The 18,977-nt window shown below is 44.8% G+C and overlaps 1 protein-coding gene across 1 annotated transcript in view; it reads left to right on the top strand.

Annotated features, from left to right (window-relative positions):
* Clnk (cytokine dependent hematopoietic cell linker) overlaps positions 1 to 18,977 on the top strand; it is a 167,866-nt gene that overhangs the window by 95,046 nt on the left and 53,843 nt on the right. The window contains exons 5-8 of the mRNA XM_021163546.1: positions 6,121 to 6,158; positions 10,901 to 11,042; positions 12,634 to 12,743; positions 16,398 to 16,443. Of these exons, the coding sequence (XP_021019205.1) occupies positions 6,121 to 6,158; positions 10,901 to 11,042; positions 12,634 to 12,743; positions 16,398 to 16,443 (336 nt within the window). The remainder of the gene's footprint in view (positions 1 to 6,120; positions 6,159 to 10,900; positions 11,043 to 12,633; positions 12,744 to 16,397; positions 16,444 to 18,977) is intronic.

The following is an 18,977-nucleotide window of genomic DNA, read 5'->3' as shown; positions in this document are numbered from 1 at the left end:
CACATTGTTCGTGGGCACTGAGCCAAGAAATCACACACTGTCTGAAGCTGTGAATTTCTACCAGGATAACATAGACTAAAACATCTCAGCAGCCATGTGGGATATAGACTGTTGAGCCCTTCCACAGGGTAACATCAGTTAACCACAGTTGAAAGGGAGGGCATTTGCCTGAGCCCATATGGTTAGAAAGTGACGGGTGAGGATTTGAACCTAAAACATCTCATTAGCCCCCATTGAAACATCTTGGCCTTTCTCCCTTCTTTGGTTAGGGGCTCTACTATGTTACTGGCAAACTCTAAAGCTCACATCTCTAAGGAGCTAAACCATTAAAGACTGCAAGCCATGTAAAAACTTCAGCAGAGACTCAGTCATGAGAAATAGTTATTATATATTTCTCTTTACTTATGTAAGGCAAATCCAGAAATAACCTGCCTAAGGCCTGTGGGTATCTCTGCTTCTGAGAGCCCTGGTGATTCCAAACATTCCCCCAATCTTATTGCTCCTTCAGTTGTGTTAGCCTGAACCCTATGAGCCCACAATAATGATGCCTGTGCACCCCAGAACTAGAGGAAGATAAGAAAGTGAGTCACAACTTAAGAAAGGCTCCTGGCAGCTGTGAGTTGATTCGCTGCCTAAATTACATTGACCAGAACTTGGACTTGTGGCCACAGATAGCACCAGGTAGCCAGCAACCCCGCAGACCTCAAGTGGCAAGTAGATTCAGGGAGATCCCAGATGCCTTTGCTCTGGCACATTGAGAGGTTTACAGAGGCCATCTCTGAGCCTTTGGTTTTCAGTACATATCTGGGTAAGTCTAACCAGTAGCCTGCGGCTCTGGGGTCAACCCAAAACATTGTGCCCTGCTCTGCTCTCCAATCACCTGACTCTCCCATAACAGAAATAAAAAAACTTTTTTTTTGATAAGGCACCTGTCTGAGACCTGCTAACAGCCCTGCTTCCTGAGGGAAGAGACAGCTTTAAGGCTCTGTAGGCCTCCCATTTTATTTATTACATAGCATATCCTGTCCAGGGACCTGCTTTTAACAGCCTCACCAGTAGCTATCTCCATGGCAACCAACCAGGGTAACTTAGAAGATGGACCAGGCTTGCAACTCCAGATATCTGTGCTTCCAGGATGGTCTACACATGAACAGAATCTGAGTCTCTATGTCCAACTTGACGACTGTCTGACAGTTATGCAAAGGCAGCAACTTCTCCATCATTAGTTCTCGAAGTTGAAAGAATGGCACCTTGGAAAGTTGTACAAAAAGTAGACCCCATTCCTCAGGTTTACAGAGGGCCCTGCCTTTGGTCAATCCCCGCCCCCCCTTCTTTTCTTTCATTTCTCATTGCTTAAACACCTGATATACACCACGTGCCATGGACAATGGAGCTAACCTTGAAAGATGTTGGCCGTGTGCTTTCATCATCATTGTCTCTGCTTCTGGAAGCAAGAGGTCAATTGTGGAAGTTGATGGCTGTGAGGCTGAGGTCATTGTCCCCTGCAGATCCCTGGGCCTTACATCACACAAATTCATCTTCATATCCCTCTTAAAAACAACTTACAAAGGAATGTTCTCTGCTAAAGGGTGGTTTCCTTGAGGGGCACACAGAAGTGGTGTTTCCTGGAGTGGATCAGGGCCTGTGGGTGATGAGTAACTCCCCTCATGGCACCCCTCACATCTGCGAGCCAATGTGGAAGATGACTAAACAGCTTCCTTCCTCTGTTATTTTCTTCTATGAGCCAGCCATGTTAGTTAGCTGTTGGCCACTGTGACAAAGTACCTGAGACAATTAGCATAAGATGAGAAAGGTTTGTCTGGGCTCTTAGTTTCAGAGAGTTCAGTACTTGGTCAGTTGTCTCTATTGCTCTAGATCTGTGGCGAGAAGGACCTTCATGACGGGAGCACTTGTGAATCAAAGCTACCTGCCTCGTGTCAGCACAGAAGCAAAGAGAGAAAGGATGGGGCTGGGTCCCAAAATCCCTTCCAAGGGCATATGTCCAATGACTAGGCCCCACCTCAGAAAGATTTCATTAACACATACACACAGATACGCGGACACACATCACACACACACACACACACACACACATGAACCATAGGCACTCACAGTCTAAACTACAGGATCAGTCAATGCTTGAGTTCCAAAGAAAATGAACCACTATAGTGGAGATCTGGGGCCTGGCTAGAGGAAGGGTGAAATCCAAGCTTATCTGTCAATGAAGAAGGCCACAGGACTCTTCTTGTGGTATGCCACTTGCTGTAAACCACCAGTCTCTGTGACATGCTGGGCTATAGGTGTTATCAAGGGGCAGGCGCCATGATCTGTAACTATAAAATGTATCTCCTGGCTTCATTCCTGGGTGTTCTAGGCTAATGGAAAAAAGCTGTATTAATTAGTCAGGACTCACTTCTATAATGAATGAACTACAAATGTCAGGGTGCGATAAAAACAAGGCAGCTTTGTTGTTCACATCCCAACTTGATGTGAATGCACCTTTACCCAATGCCTTCCTAGGTACCTCAGGACCTTGGGACCTGCTATCCCTGTCTCTGCCACTAGCTGAAGCAAAGCTGTCCTGTACAGGACCCAGCAAGCCAAGGACATTTATCTCACTCACCACATCCCCAAAGATACAACACATACTGGGCCCTGCCAGTGCCTAAACTGCTAAGAAGTGGTCCAGTGGGAGCATCCACTGAGAGAAAAAGAGGCATGTAGAGGTTGCAGGGTCCTCCAAAGAGCAGGGTGAGGAAGCAGAGTGGACCTCTGCTCTTTGACTTAGCAACTAAGGTTGGTGGCCAGAGGTGTCACCAGAGGAGATGATGTTCTAAAGGGGATCTGAGGATCAGAAAGGATATAGGCATGGGCAAAGCTGGGGGAGAGGGATATTCTAGACAGAGAGACAAGATGCACTGTGTTATTGATGCAGATGCATGGGGTGCTGTAGCGATGTGAAAACCGTCTGCTGTGTGTGGAGTTCAGGGAGAAGAGGGTAGGGGTGCAGGAGGGAGGCAGCCTTCAAATAGCTTTAAAGGAGCAATTGCTGACTGTCTCCACCTCAGAAGAGGGATTACAGTGAAGGGGGTGGGCAGTGGAGAGAGAGGAAGTGACTTCAGTATGAATACAACAACAACAACAATAACAACAACACAAAAGGGAATCCACAGCCCATGTTCAGGGTTGCAACAACAATGGAAAATCACTAAGAAGAAACATTTGAGATAAAAGAACCCTAACGGGATTCTTACTAAAGGCCAGCCAGGGAAAAGAGATGTCCCCTGGGAGATGGTCAAAGATGTGGACCCCAACTAGATATCGTTGGTGATGAGACACGGAAGGGGGTTCTGGCTAGACAGACTTGGTAGGGTTCTTGCTAAAATTAGACTACAAAGAGACAAACAGGGAAGCTGAGAATGCGGGGCCAATCTGAGGCAGAGCTCTGAGGAGCTGACCTGGACTTAGAGAGAATTGTACTGTTCTGGATTTATTTATTTGTTTGTTTTTTATTTTTTGTCAACTTGACACACACTAGAGTCATCAGGAAAGATGGAAACATAACAGAGAAAATGCCTCCCTCGGACTGGCCTGTTGGGCAAACCCCGTAGTGCATTTGCTTGATGAATGATTGATGTGTGAGAGGCCAGCCCACTGTGGGCGATGCCACCCCTCATTCAGTGATCTCAGGAGGTCTATGAAAGGTAGCTGACCATGAGCCTGGTGCAAGCCAGTTAGCCAGCACTCCTCTGCTGCAAGTCCTGCCTTGGGGTGCTGCTCAGGCTTCCCTTCACATAGACTATGAGCTGTAAGATGAACTAAATCTTTTCCTCCCACAAGCGGTGTTTCTCAGTGTGTATCACAGCAATAAAGAATAGGTAATAGACTTACCCAGGAAGAGCTGGCTAGGGTGAAAAGGAGAGCAAGATGCAAGGCTCCAGGGCCAACTCAGGGAACCCAGACTGTCCGTCCAGTCTCAAGGGGACCATAAACAGGTGTACTTCTTTTTCTTTTTAAGATCGACTTACTTATTTTATGCACATGAGTACACCATCATTGCTCTCTTCAGACACACCAGAAGAAGACATTAGACCCCATTACAGATGGTTATGAGCTGCCATGTGGTTGCTGGGAATTGAACTCAGGACCTCTGGAAGAGCAGTCGGTGCTCTTAACTGCTGAGCCCATGGGTGTACATCTTTAAGACCATCCTCCAAATTATGTATTAAAACTCTGCCCCAGTGGGAGCACATTTAGAGGATCTGGAACATGGAGACACTGCAGTCTTACAGTGTAGACTCCCAACAAGGAAATCATCGGATGCTTGCCCTCTTTCCTGGAGGAGATGGAACACGAGTGCTGAATGATTTAGTGAGACTAATGAGGCCTGCATGGTCCAAGATGGAAGATGGAAGCTCCAGCAAGCAGACATCAGATGGCAATGGATACTTAGCACAGGAAGCTAACTAAGGGTGTGTGACACAAGCAGGCACAGAGGGGACTTGACATGTACATTTGGGAGACCTAGGAACACTGGGTCTGTGCTCTGTGGGGACAGTAGCAGGATGACCATACACGAGGAGTCCTAAAGTTCCTAGTAGCCAAAAGAAAAGGGAAGAGCATGCATTCTTAGAAACGAGGCTTGCCATTGGACCAAAGTGGACTCATTGCTAAGATGCTTGTAGCTTCTTAAAGCCTAAAGGAAAATGTCTCCCATGTGTGTTAATAAAAAGATGAGGTCTTAAAGATATTTTTTTCCTTTACATTCCTCAACCAAGACTAATGCCTACAAAATAACCACACAGCTGAGGAACATTCAGTCTGTGAGGAACCAGACTCCCCACCCATATGAGCAGTTCTTGGGAGGTTTTGTATAATCTAGGAGGAAATTTTAGAACGGTGTACTGAGTGGGCTGCGCGATCTAAGCCGTTTTCGTAAACGAGTCCAAACTGGGGAGCTGAGAGAAACCTCGACTCTACTGGTCTAACAAAAGCGCAGTGGCTCGACTTCTGGATGTTGGGGCATGCGCCTGGAGCTGGGGACAGATTCGTGAAGAGACATGAGCTCTGCCCACAACGTAGTGCCCTGCACTGGAGGAGGCAGGTGCACAGTCAGAGCTCTTTAAAGGAGACTTGCAATGGTCTGGGTCTGCGGCTGCGGGCCCCCTCCTCAGTTGCCTGGTCCTGACTGCAGGGGCAGATGCTCCACAGCACTCCTCTTCCATCTCCTGGTGTTTCGTCCGTTTGTTGATTTGTTTTCTAGTTTGGGCAGTGTGAGGAGGGCACGCTTGTGTTCGCATGTGTGCTCGTGTTTGTGGAATCCAGACGACAGGCTCCTCAGAATGCATCTACCATTTTGCTTGTGTTTCGTTTGTGTTGTTTGTTGAAACAGGGTCTCTCTCTCACTGGCCTGAAACTTACCAAGCAAAGTAGGCTGACTGGTCAACATGCTCCCAAGATCTGCTTGTCTCAACCCCCACCCTGACATCTCCCATCCCCCAACCCCCACCCCCACTGCACCCTTGGGCACTGGAATTGCAAGCAGCCATCACCATGCAGGGCTTTTTGTTATACTGATTCTAGGAATCCCAGTTAGGTTTTCAGGCCAGGGAGGCACACTCTACAGTCTGAGCCAACTTCTCAGCCCTGCTTGCTGCTATTTCCTCCGTGATGCAGACTGACCCAGGGCCTAGGTGTGTGCTCAATACTCCCAGCACTTTCTTTCACAGGCCACGATTTTGTTTCTTACAACGGGGTCATACTACGCAACCTTGAATTTGTGATCCTCCTGCCTCCACCTTCCCTCCTGAGTGTTGAGATTCCAGGGGTGTGCCACTGCACCAAGCATTTGATTCTATTTCCGGGAGAATGCCGACCTGCTATGAGAAGAGAGTTTCTTGCCTCCATAGTCACCCTGAGTTGGGGGTTGATTTCTGTATTCCTTTTCTATACTCTGTTCTTCCTGATCAACAGCTAAAATATGAGATATGAGACACGTACTGGGGTCACAAAAATGAACTGAAATGCACGCAGGATTCCTAGAGGAAATGAAGGTCCAGCTTTTGATGCCGTGCGCTGGCAGAGGGTTTGCAGTGACACGTGATCTGTGTTTTCTTACAGGGCGGTGTCGAGCTGTTCTGGAACCACTTCCGGATCACGTAAGTCTGCTGTGTTCTATAACAGTCAGTCTCTGATCCTTACAAAGTAAGTGTTGTTGTCTGGGCTTCTTTATTATGTCACACAATGAATTTAAAAGAAAAAAAAAAATTCTTCTACGCGGCACATTCTCCTGATAGGGAAAACCGCCTTTCAGCCTGTGTTCTAAATCTCAGTCTTTTTGCTAAAGCTGACAGAAATAAAAATACTAGCCGGGCGTGGTGGCGCACGCCTTTAATCCCAGCACTCCGGAGGCAGAGGCAGGCGGATTTCTGAGTTCGAGGCCAGCCTGGTCTACAAAGTGAGNGGCCAGCCTGGTCTACAAAGTGAGTTTCAGGACAGCCAGGGCTATACAGAGAAACCCTGTCTCAGAAAACCAAAAAAAAAAAAAAAAAAAAAAAACTAATACACAGGTCTGGTGCGTGCATCTCCAGATGTGTGCTTTACAACATCCATGGTGAAATTTTAAAATGAAACAAACATTTGGAAGGTAATTTCACAATGATGTTCACTTAATAATATAAAAATATGCTCTTTTTTTTAGCCCTAAAACTTCATGTTTGAGAGTTTAAAACAAAGAAGCAGTACACATTTCAATATTTCAATATTTCAATATTTCAACAAACTCACTGATATTTTGCAACATAGTCTCAATAACAGCATGTTGAAATCACACTAAACATTTGAAAATATTGAAACTACTGAACATGTGAGCATCTCGTGAAGCTACTAGAAGCACTGGCCAGAATTTTAACAACTAAAGAAAAAGATTAAAATTCCAAACATTAACCCAAATATCAAACATTATAAGTAATTATGTTAAATTATTTATTCATATAATTTACATATTTTGCATGGCTATAGATGATATCTAAAAAATGGCTTCTTACTGTTTGACATATGCCTTTAAATTTTTAATTAAAGCTATGGACCCTTACCCATGAGCACACGTACACACATACACATGAATGTGCACACAGACACATGCACACATACATATACAACATTTGTTTTTACATAATGGCTCGTGAGTAAAAAAAATATCAGACCTGAGGTTTGGACTCCTGAGGAAGACATGTAATGAATAGTAAGAGAGAGACAAATGTAAATTGTTATATTTAAAACCAACCCCTCTCAGGAAACGGGAAGCCATGCTGTTTGTGGTCGTTCCTCTGGCAGTGAGTTCAAAGTCAATGAACACTCTCTCCATTCCTAGGTGACAGCAGCCTTCATCCTACCTCCTGCCCCCTCTTGCCCCCATGAACACTAGCCAAAGGGTGAAATGTCAAATTGACTCCAACTCATGGCATCAGTTCTTCTAGCGGGTCCCAAGCTTTCCCTGGAAAATACTAGAAGTATCTTACAGGACACAAAGATGCCCTTTGGCCTCTTCTATCCATTGTGCCCACGAGCCAGCTTGCTCTCACTCCATAGACAGTTCCAGGAGCCTGGAGCCTGTGCCCACCTGTCCCTGCACTGTGTGTATTGGGAAAACCCTGTCAATCATTCAGAGTTCCACTAAACTCTAAGCAATTGCCTCTGCCTCACAGAAGCCATCGACAATCAGAGGAAAGTATCTAAGGTCCAAGAATCTTTATATGTCCTCTCAGCTTCCGGCCAAATAAGCTGGTTTAGTCACCTCCATCTGCATTAGGGAAATGAAATGTCCTCCCTGTAGTCAGAGCATGGCCTCTACAACTTAGGTCTAGGGCATAGTGGCAATCTACGCTGTCACCAATATTCTCCCAACCAAAATGTCCCATCATAGCCTAGTTTATCTCTGAAGACCCAACAGGAAGGCCAACTGCCTGGACTCTGAGGAATAGCTCCAGTGCCGCCATGAAGCTCTGTAGCAAGCTCTGGTCTTCTACCCTGCTCTGGCTTGGGCACCAAAGGATCTGTCAAACCTAATCTTGATAACTGACCTGAGTCCTCAGCTCACGCCTGTCCTGATTGGGCTATCCTCGGGAAGCATTTGTTGGATATGTGGACTAGCACGCTGAGAAGTTAACACTTGACTCATCCCATCTCCCAGCTTTTCTGTGGAGACCACTGCTTACTAAGCCATGGTCAACACCCTTGCTCTGAGCTAGACGAGAGCCCAGAGATTCTTCTGCCGGTGTGCCTGGCAAGTCTATCTTGCCCTGTTGCCTACCTGGAAACTGGGCTCCCCTGTGACTTCTCTCTACCTTTCCAGAGATAATTGAGAGTGCAGCTAGACAGGTTTGCTCCTCCCTCAGTCTCTGATATTGCCAGTCAGAGCCTTAGTCGGAACCCTGACTGAGAGGAGTTTTGTGCATAAGTGCTCTTACTTCAGCTTCTCCATTTGATAAGTATGTATAATTGTAATTAATTACTCGACTTGCCCATAGGAGTATACATCTGACCATCTAACCCAAAAGTAAATTAAACTGGACCCTAATAACTAGACAAATTACAACATAAATATTTTAAATCGCACCCTTAGGAATAATTATATCCTCTGCCTTATTTAAATCTATGACTTTATTTACCGACCATATATCAGGAATATACTATGGAAAGCCACAGATACAGTCAGGACTATAAAGCAACAACTTCAATTTTATACCTTTTTTTTTCAACCCTGGACTATAAAATATTAAGAATCCAAAACAGAGTTCTAGGGGTGCCCCATCTGTGAAGCAGAATTCTCTCTACAGAGGAAGGATCCAAGCTCAAAACCATGTTATCCATCTGTCATTGTGCTGACTGGGTAGTGGTCCACCCCTGCAATGCCCTGGATTCTCTACCCTTCATCTTTTTTTTTTTTTTTTTTTTTTTTTTTTTTTTTTTTTTTTTTTGATAGAGGACTTTTTTAGTATTGTTATTTTTTAATTGGATATTTTATTTGTTTACATTTCAAATGTTATACCCTTTCCAGGTTTCCCCTCTGCAAACCCCTTATTCCAACCCGCCTTACCCTGCTTCTATGAGCGTGCTCTACCACCAACCCATCCACTTCCGCCTCACCACCCCAGCATTCCTCTACACTGGGGCATCAATCCTTCACAGGACCAAGGGCCTCCCTTCCCACTGATGTCAGATATGGCTCCTTCATCTCCTTTAGTCCTTCCCCTAACTCTCCATTGGGGTCCCTGTGCTCAGTGAGATCTACCCTTCATCTTGAGGTATAAGAATAATTTTTAATTCTGGTGCTGGGTTGGGTGTCGCTGTTGGAAAAATACTGCCCACCTACAACCTGTGTGACTTTGGAAAGTTACCAATGTCAGTCTCTGTATTCATAAGATAAAGAGGCAATTTCCTTATTTTGAGGTACCTCCTGAGGAATGTGCATGAAACACACATTTAATAAGGCAGAGTCCTTTGGGATTCTTGGCACAGTACAGCAGTCCTTAGACCTCTAAAGTAGTCAGCATTTAAAGATGTAATTCCACCCTGCACCCGGATTTCTCCACTAGGTTCAAATAAGACTAACGTTTGTTCTAGGTAGAATTGGGCATTCTGAGATCCAGGGAGTTAGAGTGACTCCTGATGGCTGTGCCTCATGATTGCCAGGTCCCTGCTTACACAGAGCAGCTGCTGGCTGCAGATCCAACCTGAAGGTACGCACTCAGCTGTGCTGACTCAAGGAGAATTTATGTGGGACTTGGTTCCCCCTTCCTGCCATCCACAGACTTCAGACCCAGACCTATGATGAGGGCACCTGTTAGCCTGCTTGGGCTAGCCTAGCAAAATGCCATGGCTCAGGCTAGCCTAGCAAAATTCCATGGCCCAGGATAGCCTTGAATCCAGACCATTGTCATTGACCTGATTGTACCTCAGCCCTGGAAACCAGAAGTCCAAACTCAAGGTGCCAAAGGGTTGGTAAGGACTACAGGCATCTTCTGTGTCCTTCCCTTGGTGCATGGATGTGACTAGGGCAGGGGTGGCATTATCATAGGGATTTGAGCATCTGCCTGTTGAATTTTATAAAAATTTCTGTCATTTCCTGAGAAACACAGCTTGGATTCGTATATGAATCCTACTGAATACATCCATCAATTTTTAACACATTCTGGTTTAACAACGTTAAGTCTCCAATCAGTGAACAGTGAGTGAGCCTCTTCTCAATCGCTAGCATCTTCTTACATGACCTTGATCTTCAACAGCATGCCTTCGGATTTTTTTAGCACAAGATTCACTTCTCTGGGTCAGTGTACTCAAGCGTTTTGTTCTTCTTCCTATGTTTCTGTCTTTCTTTTCTTTTCTATTGTCAAATTGTTATCAGTCGTTTATAGAAAACCACGATTACCATTGCATAGAAGCAAACTGAACTTTGAATGGGATTGACCCTTGCCAAACTTTTTACACCTTTAAACTGTACACGCTTTCACTGGTCCTTGATTTTCCACATACAGCACCACTTCATTGACAGTCTCCCTCTTGCTTTCTGGGGCTCAGAAAACACTGAGCCCACTGAGATGACCCAGAATCCTCTGTGCTTTAAAGTCTGTTCATTAACAACTTACAGTTGCCCTATTCCCTCACAGAAGAACAAGATAGGTCTTTGATTGAATGATCAAAGAGATGAGGGTATTTGGAAGACATCTTTAGAAGTCTCCCTTATCACAAGAATTACATTTCTATGTAAGATTCTAGACCCCAGAATCTTAATGCCTGCTGCAAAAACAGTCATTGTTGCTCCCTAAGGTAGCATTGAGACATGCCACCTTTGTCCACATGGTCCCTCCCTTGGACTTAGTCCAGTGTTCCACCCATTTAGAGAAGGAACTTGGCTGGGGTCCCAGGTGGAGAAAAATGCAACAGTAGCAACGACTACGAAGATCCTGAGTTCCAGCTGCTGAAGGCATGGCCATCAATGAAAATTTTACCAGCCAGACCTATCCAGGAATCGGAATACGCAGGTATGCTGGGGCTCCAAAGAGACATGTCCATGCACAGCATCACAGAGTGATTGCAGACTCACTCTAGAGCTCAGATTTTTGTCTGAATACAAGCTTCACAGTAGAACCAACCTCAGAGAGCTCCTCTGAAGACGGTATGAATGACATATGGAGTCGAACTCTGTTCCTGCTTACCACCATGGTCAAGGCAGAGTTCTGCTTGAGCCTTTCGCCTGTCCCTGTGCTGGGAACATGGGAGAGACGGACAGACAGGAAGACAGGAATGTGAGATGTGTGAGGTTAGAGTCTGAATGGTGGTGAGAGCAGGGAAAGAGAAAACTTTAACTCAGTTGATTCGCTCTGCAGGTTGCCAGCCTACAAATGGATCCAGTACTAAAGTCCCACCCATCAGGAGGGAAGGACACTGGCTTTGTACCCACTCTGGCCTTTTTCCACCTGGACAGTGTCAGCAGGTTCTCCATGCCTCTGTAAAGGGAAGGAGGAGCCACACGTGATTTCTGACGGCCTACCTGGCTCACAGACATGAATCTGTAGAAATGTTTTTGGGGGAGCTATTCTGTAAGAAATGATGAACTGGTTAAAGTGACACACATCCTTAACTGCTGCACTTCAGATGGTAGGCAGGAGGATCCAAAGTTCAAGGCCTGCTTGAGCTGCATGGTGATACCTTGACTCCAAACAATAACAATATTGATAATATAATGATAATGATTACATTGTATTCGGTACTCAAAAGCACTGACTGAATACACTGCAGTGGTCACCGTTATAGAGAGAGATAGCAGAAAAAGGCATAAGAGAATAGTAGAATAAAGAGGTGGGAGGGGTTTGATGATGAACTCCAGGGGCAGATGTACTGACTTGTTTCCAAAGTTGCACCCAGGAGGCTGAAGCAAGAGAATGGCCACAAGTTTGAGACCAGCCTGAGTTATATATAGTGAGTTCCAGCCCAGCCTGAGCCATGCTATGAGACCCTGTCTGAAACAAACCTGATAGATAGTAGATAGATAGATGATTGATAGATAGATAGATAGATAGATAGATAGATAGATAGATAGATAGTAGATAGATAGATAGATAGATAGATAGATAGATAGATAGATAGATAGATAACATTAATCTGCAAGAGCTGGTAGTATTTCTCAGGTGCGGAAACACTGAAGGGTAGTCAGGCCATCCTTGGTAGGATTGCTGTGAATGAAAACAAGCAAGTCTACAATGAAACTCAGCTTCCTGCTCTGGCAGGTTCAGGTGGGATCGTTTGCTTCTGTGGGAGAATTTTTTTTCCTCCATGGAGAACCCTTCAGTCACACTATACACTAGAGAGTGTTTTCTTTCTTCCACAATAGTCCCTTTGGTCTTTGCCCACCCTCACTCTTGAGAGCGCCATATGATATATTATAATAAAATTTGCCTGTCTTCTGCCCTCCTCCCTGAAACCCACCCCCCCACACACAAGAGAAGTGTTTGCCTGGCGCCCGAGCTTTGATGACCCCATGAATGTGAGGATGTGTGAATACTTTATGAGCTTCAAGGTGCCAAATCTAGTCAGCTTCCAAGTTACAAGCTTGCCATCTTTCTTTTTCCACAGATACACGCTATTTCCAGAATACGATGGAGGCTCCCCTTCTGTTACCTCCCAAGGCTTTTGTCTCCACTGAGAGACAAACCAGGGATGTGAGGATGACACAGCAGGAAGAAGTGAGTAAAAGGGTCCCTGAGAGCCTGCATGGAGGGCACTACCTAGCTCACATACATATGCACCCCCCGTTCTCCTTCCACACAGCATCATAACAGATGAGCCAGTCAGGGGAGGCTTAGAGGAGCTGAATTGTGTGACTTATGGGCTCATGGACCTTTAGAGGAGTCTAGAAGGAACAAAACTTTACATTTGCTGAAGACTTACTATGAGTCAGGCATCAGGCTAAAGAATTTACACCTTATCTAATTATCCTTGCATTCTTCAGACCCTGAATTAGTACACAAATCTTTCCGATAATAATGTCATTTTGCCAAGATTCTCAGCCCACCATTGCCAACTGTTAACCTGAGCAGTGAGAAGTCTCATGATCATCAAACCTCTGCAATACCTGTACAAACAGGATAGGAACATTCTATGTGCTGGCCTAAAAGGGTATCAAGGGAAATCGCAGATAATTTTATGGAAATATCCTGTAAATGAAAATGTGCTAGACACATATGTAGTTTGTTTAAATAAAATGTAATAGATAGATAGATAGATAGATAGATAGATAGATAGATAGATAGATAGATAGATAGATATATGGTCTACAGATTGAGTTTCAGGACAGCTAAAGCTACACAGAGAAACTTTGTCTAAAAAGTCAAATAAAAATATATACAACATATATATATATGTATATATATATTATATATAATATATATACATAAAAATAAAGAAGACCTACCCCCTTGGTCTGCATGTGATTGGTGATAATATTCTGACACATTTCAGGTCAGCATTCCCTATAGAGACAGAATCATACACAGAATATTATTTGCATTAATATGACCTAGCTCCTCTCTTCTCACACTGAATCCACTCACAAAATAAGTTGCAATGTGGTGAGCAAGAGCTTATCCACATAGTTGTACAGCTATGCATTTCCCCCTGCAGAATTGTGGTTAATTTGGCAGAATTTTACTCAACACTTAATGAGAAAGTTTTAAAGACTTAAGGCACATGTAAAAATTGTGTCAGTGTGTGCCCTTCCAGAAGTTCTACAGAACCATACATACCCAACTCAAGGAAGTCTCAACAAAACTAGATAGCTCTGGTGTACTCAAGGGTTTTATATGAAGAGGAATCTCACTGTTAGATTCTTGTCCCATTACACCGTTGATGGGAGCATGCTTCTGCATATCCCGCCAACTCTCCTGGTGGCATGTCCCCTCTGCTCATTAGACGTGCTGGTTCTCTTGATATTGGCCACACACTAGCCTGTCTTGTGCTGACATAACAGATTATCTGTAAGCCTTTGTATGCTTACAGAAGACCATGTCTAAACCCAACCATGGAAGAATCTGAGTCTCTCACGGTCCATGCCTCTACACTGCCTCAGTTTCCTCTTTCTGACAGGTCGCTTCACAGCAGAACCATGATCCCATCACTGTAAATCAGCTGAGCCGAGTGAGAGGGCAGGCAAGGACAAAGGGTTGCCAGGAGAGAAACTTTCTGATAAATTAAGTAAGGCCTTGGCCCGGCTCAGATAGTTTTATTTTAGCCATCCGTGATGAAGTAAGGAACTTTTTGTGGCAAGTAGATTAGCTTTTTCATTAACAACCTTATTTCCAGGAGCTGCTTCTTATTAGTTTTGAGATTAAACTATCTGTCTACTGGATCTTCAATAACCCTTATGGAAGGATTTTCTTATCTCAGTTTCTTGGGACGATTTTAACTATGTTGCCCTAAACTAGTGTTCCACTATTAAGCACTTATGGTATACCAAACACTCTGCTCAACAATGGAAGCATAGAAGTGAGTCAGCACCCACAATCTAGTGGATAACCACATAGTCTAAGGAAAGAGGCAGTGACAAGTTGAGATGGTAGTCTCGACGTCTAGGAGAAGTGTGTAAAGCAGTTATTCACCCATAGTTATTACATGTGTTGTAATCAGTAGTTCTCAACAGGGAGATTTTGCCCCTCAGGACATTTGGCTCAGACTACAGACATTTTTAGTTGTTAAAGCAAAGAGTGGATACTGCATTGTCCAAGGGAAAACACACCACACACACACAATATCACAATATATCACCATAAACCATAGCACACATGCATATACAAACTACACACACATCAACATTCACACCATACTACACACATGCATACACACACACCAAAACATCATAACACAAACCGTATCATACACACACTACACATACACCAACATATTATATATATACGCTACACACACACCAATACACACCACACTACACACACATAGACACACTACACACACAAAAACACACACACCATACTACACACACAAACACACACACCAATATATACCATACTACACACACATAGACAAACTGCACACACACCAACATTTAACACACACTAGCACAACATACTACACACACACATATACATACACACTACATATACATCAATCCATCATAACACACACATACTGACATGCTTGACATGCTTGCACACTCATACTCACCATCAGATGTCACCAAAACCTTACACAGGCAGGGACATTGAGGAGACCTGACCCTGAAACCCTAAACATGCAGAGCCCATGTACAGTGGAGAGAGCCTTCCCTGCTGCCCTAACCAGGCTGGTGATGGGGTGTGGGCAGAGAGGTGAATGGTCAACTCACACAGTCAGAAAGCTGAGGCGCAGAAATAACATTCAAAAGCCCTCCCTCAGCTGCTCTCCAAGATAGCAACTGGAAGTTGATGGCTCTATGAAGGCATACAGGGTCACAGAAAAACCCAGCCACCACTGGGTCCCAACCACACTGACGTGCAGAATGGTAGCCTCACCAAGTGTAAGGACTGGGGCTCAGTAGATTCAGACCTGCTCAGGAACCATGCCCAGCCCAGTCAGCATTTGTAAAGACAAATACTAAGGTCCCAGTGCTGGCTGGGCAGGTCTTTCCAAGGCTGTGGCACTTCATCGTCATCTTCCCTCATTTCTTCTAATCCCATTGTCATTAACAGTTCTTTATGACCCCAGTGATGACACTACTGTTGTGCTGTGTCAGAGTGAAGTCTCACATTCTGGGAGCTCCACATCATCACACACACACACACACACACACACACACACACACACCATCCTGACAAGGAAGCAGTGTTTTTTGTTTGGTTGGTTTTTTCCACCTTAATTTAACAGAACAGAGACAAGTGTGTCACCATGCCCTCACAGCTGGCACATGACAGAAATGAAATGACATTACCTGAGCTATCACTAAAGGTCACACTCCACTATGCTGGCCCACTCTGGCCGTGTACACTGGTCTTCATTATAATCCAGTGGCATACACTGGCTATTTATTTTGTCTATCATAAAGACATGAAAGCTGAGACCATTAAGACCCTGGGTGCCAAGCCTTTACAGCAGAAAGAGGCAAAGTGGGATTTCAAACCTTGGATTTTATGACAAATAGTACTAGGATCACCAAGGCCTTCTCTGGTGGCAATCCACATACTCACAGATGTTTAGCAACCACTGGCCATGTGCACACAGCAGTCTCAGAGATCAGTAGGCCCAGGGAAACATGCATTTATGCTGAGGACTCTAGCCATAATATAGAGTAGCTGGACACCTGGTTGTGGCATGATCAGTTGAAGCTAATGGTGCCACATTGTCTTTTACAGGTGGACAAGCCTACCTTCAAGGATGTCAGAAGCCAACGCATTAAAGGTAAGGTCTCAAGAGTTTAAAGCCCCACGGTCTACCTCCCCTGCTCCTATGGTCTGTGTCCTGCTTGTGGCCACAGGCTCCCATATACTAGGAGCTGTGTTGAATTCTGCTCTGAGAAAAGACTGTTCAATTCTGCAGTCAAGCATGCCTCCTGACTCTTTTACAGCCTTACCTTATTGACCAAGAAATTGATTGTGAAAATTCATACTCTGTTCTACATTATATGAGGAAGGAATTGTTTCAAAAACATATGGATTGTGCTCCAATAAGTCATTTCTATAAGCATTTGCCCTGAAAGAAATTACAAGATATTCCTATCTAATTTTAAAATGTTGATTAATGAATATGAAAATGGGCTTTCCAGCTTGAGGCAAAACAACTCAATTTGAACACAGAAGCCCAGGTACAAGCCTGAAAGGAAGCAATCAATTCCACTAATGCTAGAAGCAGAAACTAAGGGCAGCCAGAGAAATTTGGTTGGACCATATCCATTTTCAGTCTCATCATTTTCCCATCTCATCATCTTCCTGTGCCCCCATCTCCTCTTACAATGTCCAGTGAAAAAGATGTCTTGTGATTTACAGTCCCTGATAACTAAAGCCCCACCAGCTTCACCATTCATGTGCTTAGTGCTGAATCTCAAAGTGTCTTACACAATGCACCTTTATTGAGGAAGGGCACCACTATAGGTCCCAATAGGAGACAGATGGTAAGCAAGGTAATCTAAGAAAGTTTACTTAGAAAGAAAACGTACAGAAGTGTGCTGAGCACAGGAAAAGAACAAAAGAATGTAGACTGTAGATGCAGGGCTGACACCAACAGGGACCACCCCTATCCTAGGCCCAGAGAGATGGGGAGGAGCTACCGAAAGCCACAGGGGCAAGGGGCTGGGGACTGGAGGCTGAGGACCTCCCAGGGAGGGATTTGTGGTAGTCAGCTTCCCACCTTCCCACCGCTACAACAACAACAAAAAAAATCTGTAAGAAAGCCAAGTTAGAAGGTTGCTTTTGCTCATAGTTTCAGAGATCTTGGGCCACATCTGGGTGACTCTGCTGTTTTGGGACTGAGTGAGGCAAAGCACCATGTGAATAGTGTGCTGCTAGAGAAAAATCTCATGATCTGAGGATAGTTGAGAAGCAAAGCATCTCAACTATCCCCAACAAAGTACCCCCAACATGGGTAGAGTACCATCCCCAACAAAGACAGGCCCCCAATGACCTAACTTCCTCCCCTAACTCCTTCCTTCTTCCTAAGATCTCCAGAACTTCCCAAAAGTATCACAGGCTGACAACAAGCCTCTACCCATGAGTCTTTGGTGAACAGTTAATATACAAGGGATATAAACCATGACCAGAACCAAGAGAGTAAATGCCTAGCCTCCCTCTGCATCCCTGCCTGGCTTCCCAGCAAAGTCCACAGGGGGCCACAGTGCTGATGGCAGAATGAAGAAAGAGAAGGATGCTCACAACAGGAAGCAAGTTGGGCAGAGCAAGGGCATCAACCTGGACTCAGCCTCTGCCTGGCATGAGACCTGCAGAAGGTACCTAACCTTCCTGAGGAGAATTGATTTGCATTTCTCTTCGAGATCTAGAGCAGGCAGTCCACAAGCCCACTCACTCCTGCTGTGGCAGCATGGGAGACCCAATGGCACTTAGGCAAGTGAGGTTCTCATACCTCAAGGACTCTAACACCCCAGACCACAGCTCCTCTGCAATCCACACAGACTCACGGATCCCCATGTGACTCCATAGGTCTCCCCAACGTGACAGGGAGACACTATCTTCTCAGTGCTTCTTAGATCCTTTAAGAATAACTACTCTGTCCACTTGACTACAGCTCCACTCTTATCAGCTGACGTCCTTCCATTCTTAAAAAACACTGAGGTGAATTGTGCAAAAGCCTTTCCACTTCTGACAGAGAAAGGGAACAGAAGCCCCCAGGGCTCACGGGCCAGGGCCTGATCATTGAATATGCACAAGTCTTTGGTGACTGTAGTATACTTTACTCTTTTTTCTTTTATGCTTACTTTTTTATTGGATATTTTCTTTATTTACCTTTCAAATGTTATCCCCTTTCCAGGTTTCTCCTCCTCCCAGAAACCCCCTATCCCATCTTCCCTCCCCGCTTGACCTGGATCCCACTTTGGGCCTGTCACTGGACCTTCTTATCCTCAGGCTTCTCTCCATTTCTATCCCTGTAATTCTTTCAGACAGGAAAAATTATGGGTCAGAGTTGTGACAGTAAGATTGCAACCCCATCCCTCACTTGATGTTCTATCTTCCTGCTGGAGGTGGGCTCTATAAATTCTCTCTCCCTACTGTCAGGCCTTTCATCTAAGGTCCCTCCCTTTGAGTCCTGAGAGTTTCTCACCTCACAGGTCTCTGATGCATTCTGGAGGGTCCCCCCAACAACAACAAAAAAAAACAACCCAATCAAAAACTGGGGTATAGAACTAAACTGAGAATTTACAACTGAGGAATCTTGAATGGCTGAGAAGCACCTAGAGAAATGTTCAAAGTCTCCCTCCCCCTCCC

Source organism: Mus caroli, chromosome 5 (genome assembly GCF_900094665.2).
Source record: "Mus caroli chromosome 5, CAROLI_EIJ_v1.1, whole genome shotgun sequence".
NCBI lineage: Eukaryota > Metazoa > Chordata > Mammalia > Rodentia > Muridae > Mus > Mus caroli.
The sequence above is the reverse complement of the archived record's forward strand: the minus strand, read 5'-3'. Positions and strand labels throughout refer to the sequence as shown.